This window comes from Grammomys surdaster, unplaced genomic scaffold, assembly GCF_004785775.1.
Source record: "Grammomys surdaster isolate TR1022 unplaced genomic scaffold, NIH_TR_1.0 125504, whole genome shotgun sequence".
NCBI classification, from domain to species: domain Eukaryota; kingdom Metazoa; phylum Chordata; class Mammalia; order Rodentia; family Muridae; genus Grammomys; species Grammomys surdaster.
The window spans coordinates 1,274,244-1,280,387 of record NW_021620360.1 but is presented as its reverse complement, the minus strand read 5'-3'; the positions used below and the strand labels follow the sequence as shown (position 1 = coordinate 1,280,387).

General features: G+C 51.9%; 1 protein-coding gene across 1 annotated transcript; it reads left to right on the top strand.

Moving 5' to 3' along the window:
* Positions 1 to 783: 783 nt before the first annotated feature.
* On the top strand, positions 784 to 5,767 carry Pou5f1 (POU class 5 homeobox 1). Its single transcript, XM_028786507.1, has 5 exons — positions 784 to 1,246; positions 4,087 to 4,207; positions 4,399 to 4,529; positions 4,974 to 5,132; positions 5,283 to 5,767. Exons 1-5 carry the CDS (start codon positions 863 to 865, stop codon positions 5,544 to 5,546), a joined length of 1,059 nt encoding a protein of 352 aa, XP_028642340.1. The 5' UTR covers positions 784 to 862; the 3' UTR covers positions 5,547 to 5,767.
* The last annotated feature ends 377 nt before the right edge of the window (positions 5,768 to 6,144 follow it).

Genomic DNA, 6,144 nt, shown 5'->3' with positions numbered 1-6,144 from the left:
TCTACCCACCTCCCACCCGTCGGGTTTCTCCACCCAGGAACTAGGCTGGAGGCCTGGGATGGGGAGGTGGGGGGAGGGACAACTGAGACTCCTGAGGAAAGAGAGGCCTAGGCCTTGCTTAACTGTGAGCGGACAGAGCCCGGGCCTCAGTGCAGGTCTTATGGGGGTGGGGGTAATTCCTGATTGGCTTGACATCTGCCAACCTAGACAACATAGGTTGGAAAACTCTGCTCTGAAAATGCAGAGTCAGCACTTCTCTGGGCTCGGGGACCCATGGTGTAGAGCCTCTAAAGTCTGGAGAACTGGGGGTGGAGTGGCTGTCTTGTCCTGGCCCTGGACATAAGCTGAAACACTGGGTTCACCCGTATCTAGGACTCTAGATGGGTGGGTGAGCAAGACCTGAGAGGTGGGCCCAGATATCATTGGCACATGAACATCCAGTAGATGTTTTAGGCTCTTGTGAGGATGGCTGGGCGGGCTGTACCGAGAGGCAGAAAGGAGGCTTTGTGGTGCAATGGGGAATCCTAGCACCTGGTTCCTGAGGAATGTGGAGAGGTGGAAGGGACAGAGACGGCTCTAAGGTGTCCGGGAGCCCAAGGCAGGGGTGAGAGGACCTTGAAGGTTGAAAATGAAGGCCTAAGGGTTGCCCCGTCCGGACTCCCCCAACCTCTGTCTTCCAGACACTGGGAAATACGGTTCGCCTCAGTTTCTCCCACCCCCACTGCCCTACTCCTCCACCCATCCAGGGGGCGGGGCCAGAGGTCAAGGCTAGGGGGTGGGATTGGGGAGGGAGAGAGGTGAAACAGTCCCTAGGTGATCCGTCCTTCCACCAGGCCCCCGGCTCGGGGTGCCTACCTTCCCCATGGCTGGACACCTGGCTTCAGACTTCGCCTTCTCACCCCCACCAGGTGGGGGTGATGGGTCAGCAGGGTTGGAGCCGGGCTGGGTGGACCCTCGAACCTGGCTAAGTTTCCAAGGGCCTCCAGGTGGGCCTGGAATCGGACCAGGCTCAGAGGTACTGGGGATCTCCCCATGTCCCCCAGCATATGAGTTCTGTGGAGGCATGGCATACTGTGGACCTCAGGTTGGACTGGGCCTAGTCCCCCAAGTTGGCGTGGAGACTTTACAGCCTGAGGGCCAGGCAGGAGCTCGAGTGGAGAGCAACTCAGAGGAAGCCTCCTCTGAGCCCTGTGCCGCCCGCCCCAGTGCCGTGAAGTTGGAGAAGGTGGAACCAAGTCCTGAGGAGGTAAGTGCGAGGCGACATAGCTGGGCTGGTTGAGGCCTCAGTGAAGGGAATTGGGAACATGGAGGATAGCCGCCCTGCCAAAGGTGGTGGTGGCTGCCGGCCGGGCCTTCTGCGAAACAGGATTTGAACCAGAAGCCGGAGTTGTAAGAATCAGAAACCGGCCTGGATTGTTCCAGCCTGGCCCTTGTCATGTAGGTCACCTAGGCCTGGCCTGTGTCTTGGCCCTTGTTTCATGCCATCACTGTCTGTACACTAATGTTGGTTGAAATTCATCTTTTTTTTTTTTTTGGTTTTTTGAGACAGGGTTTCTCTGTGTAGCCCTGGCTGTCCTGGAACTCACTCTGTAGACCAGGCTAGCCTCGAACTCAGAAATCCGCCTGCCTCTGCCTCCCAAGTGCTGGGATTAAAGGCGTGCGCCACCACCGCCCGGCTCATCTTTTTTTTTTCTTCAACCATATTAGCCCCTCTGGGGGCTTGGATCCCCGTAGGACCCAGGACCTTGTTCTTAGGGTTGGGGGGGGGACTTGGTGGTGGTAGAAATGGTCCTTATCCTGGAGTTATTGTTACCGAAAGGCTTGGGTGTGACGGCTACTGATAGGAGCTCCTGTTTGGGCCGTGTGTGGAGTCGGGCTCACCTCCAGTCAAGTTTACGGCCTGTCTGTCCTCTGCTTTTGCCTCAGACCCCATGAGTCACCTTTACACGAGCCGACCCTTGTAGTAGTGCTGGAGGTGCAGATTTGATCGACTTCAGCCTTACTTCCTTAACTTGTAAACAAGAAACCAGCACACTTGGGTTGGGGAAGGTTATCTCCAGGCCATCTCTAGATCATTCTGTGAGTGCACCGGCTTTGCAAAGCGTCTGATGGCCTACAGCCAGCACTGGGAAGCAAGTGTAAGCAATTAGCTTTTAAGAACAAGGTGCGATTGGATACAGATGCCCGCTGGGAGTCCCGACTCCCAGGCCGCTTGCAATTGTTGTAGTGGGAGTCCTCCCCCTAAGTGCCAGTTTCTGTGTTATCTTGAGCCCTTTTAGCTACCAGGAGTCCCCTAGGAAGGCGTTAGTAGTTTATCTCACATCTTAAATGGCCTTAATGAAGCAAGGGACTTGAACCTTAGTTAAGCTTATCCCAAATCCCCAGAATAGGATTTAGAAAAGCCGAAGACACAGCCGAGGGCACTTACAAGTTTTGGTCTTTGAGGAGCAGTTGGAGATGAAAGTCTGTTTGAAGCTGTAAGAATCCTTTCCTATTGAAATTGCATTGAGGTTTGTCTCAACAGGCTGCTGCTGCCCCTGTCTTGTCCCCTGGGTTGGTCAGCCTTAGTGGAGCACCTCGGGTAGAGTTCAGTCCTGTCTTCTGTTAGAGATAGCCTGAAAGGCCGACAGCCATTTTTTTTTTTTTTTTTTTTTGGTCAGGTTCACACACTGCAACTTAGAAAGCACACTCAGCCAGCCAACCATGATGCCCTCCTCACCTGGTCCCAACGACCACTGTCTACTGGGAAGAAGGCCTCAGCCTTAGCCACACTCTTGCTTGCCCGTGCCTTTCTAATGTGCATACATCGACTATGTCCCTGTTTTAACTTTGAAAAAAGTAAATTTTTGGTTGTGTGTGCATGCATGCCACTGTGCACCTGTTGGTGTCAGAGGCGGTTCTCTTCCACCCTTCGTTTCAAATTCAGTTGGTCTGGCTAGCACCAATCCATGATGGGCAGTGGTGGCGCACGCCTTTAATCCCAGCACTTGGGAGGCAGAGGCAAGAGGATTTCTAAGTTCAAGACCAGCCTGGTCTACAGAGTGAGTTCCAGGACAGCCAGGGCTACACGGAGAAAAGTGAGTCAGATGATTTCCTTGGTTAAGGCGTTAGGCTTATCTGACTCATCTACTATCATCTTAGACTTATCACTTCCAGAAACTTCAAGCCTGCTGCCTTGCCTTTCTCTGTAGCACTCCAGGATAGCATGGGTTTTCCTCACACAATAGAATGTCGGCTCCTGGGGCATGGACATTTGTCTACTTTGTGTGATGTGTGGTTTCTAGGTTTTCATTTAGAGCTGAACAGAGGGACATATCACATTACCCCGGGGCTTGAGAGACTGAGGCAGGACAGCTACCCAGCGAGTCCCTGTTTCAATATCCTCTCCACTTGTACTGTGTCATACTTTGGGACTTTCAAAGCAAGCCGAGGAGGGTGTTGAATTTAGAATCAATGGACCTGATGCTCTTAATAGTACCCCTGTTTTGAGCTAGGGACTATGTAGTCCTCCTGCCTCTGTTTCTTAAGTACAGAGGTTACATGCTACCATGTCTGGTTATTTCTTTCTTTTTGTTTTTTAAAGATTTGTTTATTTTATATATGTGAGTAAAACTGTCTCTTCAGACACACCAGAAGAGGGCATCAGACTCAATTACAGATGGTTGCGGCCATGTGGTTGCTGGTAATTGAACTCAGGATCTCTGGAAGAGCAATCAGTGCTGAGCCATCTCTCCAGCCCCAGTGTCTGGTCATTTCTGTAGCCTTAAAACTTCTTTAGACTGGGGTGACATTTTGGGGCAGTTTTGAGTAATCTGTGAGCAGATAGGAGGAACTTGCTTGGATACTGTCATAGGTGTTTGAATGCACAGAAACTCTGGATAGTGTGGTAATCCATGTGGCTAGGTTTTGGAGAAAAGAGCCATCTCTGTCACTTAGGGATAGAGTGAATGACATTTATATAATCAGACTATTTATAAACTGGGCAGCCTTGGAGGCTGAGATCTTTTCATGGAGCACCCTAGGGGTCCCAGTGGTGGAGGCCGTTAGCTGGTGTGACTCTCACAAGTCTGCTTTTTCTCGATACAGTCCGAGGACATAAAAGCTCTGCAGAAGGAGTTAGAGCAATTTGCCAAGCTACTGAAGCAGAAGAGGATCACCTTGGGGTATACCCAGGCCGACGTGGGGCTCACCCTGGGTGTTCTCTTCGGTGGGTCTCCCCCCAGCATGTTCTGATCCAGTAGCTCTTAGTGTGGCTGCAAGGGGGTGGGGCGTCTTATGAGCTGCCTCTCCTCCACAGGTGAGGGAAGAGAGGATTAGACACATAGCTTGAACTATAAGAGGTGGGGTCCTGGCCTCCCTACGTGGTGCCTCACTCTCCCTCTTTGACCTGCCTCTCAGGAAAGGTGTTCAGCCAGACAACCATCTGCCGCTTTGAGGCTCTGCAGCTCAGCCTTAAGAACATGTGCAAGCTGCGCCCCCTGCTGGAGAAGTGGGTGGAGGAAGCTGACAACAATGAGAACCTTCAGGAGGTGAGGAGCTGGCAGGGTGTGTGCAGTATCTGCAAGGCACAGTCCCATCTGCTGCTTCCATTCCTGGCTTGAGACTCTTCCCTCTCCAACCAGAGCTAGCATTAGCAGTTCTGTGTCGTGGGTTTTTCTTTATTTTAATGCCGAGAATTGGAATTCAAGGCCTTTACATCTGCTAATCAATCAGGTTCTCTCCTTCTGAGTCACCCTCAGCATCGGCTAGCCTGACAACATGGTGTTGTGGTCCCTGCCCCAAACCCCATCTAATGCTGGGAAAGGCTCAGACCTAGGTCTATCCCACCCCTTCCAGAACCTCTTCCAGTAACCCCTGGCTCTGGAGCCACATCCAGTCAATGATCTCTTGTACTCCATTTCCATCTCAGTGTGGGGCTGTTGCCCAGCCAAATCCTAAACTTGCTCTCATCACTCCCTTCTTCCCCTGCCCAGATATGCAAATCAGAGACCCTGGTGCAGGCCCGAAAGAGAAAGCGGACAAGCATTGAGAACCGTGTGAGGTGGAACCTGGAGAACATGTTTCAGAAGTGTCCGAAGCCCTCCCTGCAGCAGATCACTGCCATGGCCAAGCAGCTTGGGCTGGAGAAGGATGTGAGTGTCATAAGATCCTTCCCCGCGGTACTTGGATCCTACCCTGTGGTACCCGGATGTCTCCCTGTTCCCATTCCTTCTCTGCCCACCCCCGCCCCTACCCCCCACCGCTGCATCCCTGTGCTTACGATCCATCTCCGTCCATCCTAGGTGGTTCGAGTGTGGTTCTGTAACCGGCGCCAGAAGGGGAAAAGATCAAGCACTGAGTATGCACAACGAGAAGAGTATGAGGCTACAGGGACGCCTTTCCCGGGGGGTCCTGTATCCTTTCCTCTGCCCCCAGGCCCCCATTTTGGTGCCCCAGGCTATGGGAGCCCCCACTTCACCACACTCTACTCCGTCCCCTTTCCCGAGGGTGAGGCCTTTCCCTCTGTTCCCGTCACTACTCTGGGCTCTCCCATGCATTCAAACTGAGGCACCAGCCCTCTCTGGGGATGATGTGAGCCAAGGCAAAGAAGGAAGGTAGACAAAGAGAACCTGGAGCTTTGGGATTAAATTCTTTTACTAAGGAGGGATTAAAAGCACAATGGGGGCGGGGGGGGTGCGGAGATGAAGTTCAGTGAGGCTGTGGATCGGGAATCCCGTTCATTACTCTTCGTTTTATTCTTAAATAAAAGACTGGGACACACAGTAAATAGCTGGATTTTTGTTTTCCTTCAGTTCCTAGAGAGCCTGCTGATGGAGAAAGCCAGTAATGGATCCTCAAACCCAAATGGTCTTCAAAATAGGTGCCATTGAAACAGTTGGAGGTTACAAAATGCCCAAGGGATAGTTGGGGCTGGATCCCAACCTATAGAGGGAGGTATTAGCCGTCTCCTTCTTTCCTCTTATCAACTCTGGAAGTTCTAGTGGGCTTATACTAAGAAAACCAAGTCTTTTTTTTTTTTTTTTTAAAGATTTGTTTATACGGGTTCACTGTAGCTGTCTTCAGACACAGCAGAAGAGGGGATTGGATCTCATTACAGGTGGTTGTGAGCCACCATGTGGTTTCTGGGAATTGAACTCAGGACCT

Excerpts from the sequence above, each read along its gene's own strand:
- Pou5f1 (XM_028786507.1), top strand. The coding sequence starts at position 863 with ATGGCTGGACACCTGGCTTCAGACTTCGCCTTCTCACCCCCACCAGGT. Across the intron at positions 1,247-4,086 it reads TGGAACCAAGTCCTGAGGAG|TCCGAGGACATAAAAGCTCT; the intron begins GTAAGTGCGAGG and ends TTCTCGATACAG. Across the intron at positions 5,133-5,282 it reads AGCTTGGGCTGGAGAAGGAT|GTGGTTCGAGTGTGGTTCTG; the intron begins GTGAGTGTCATA and ends CGTCCATCCTAG.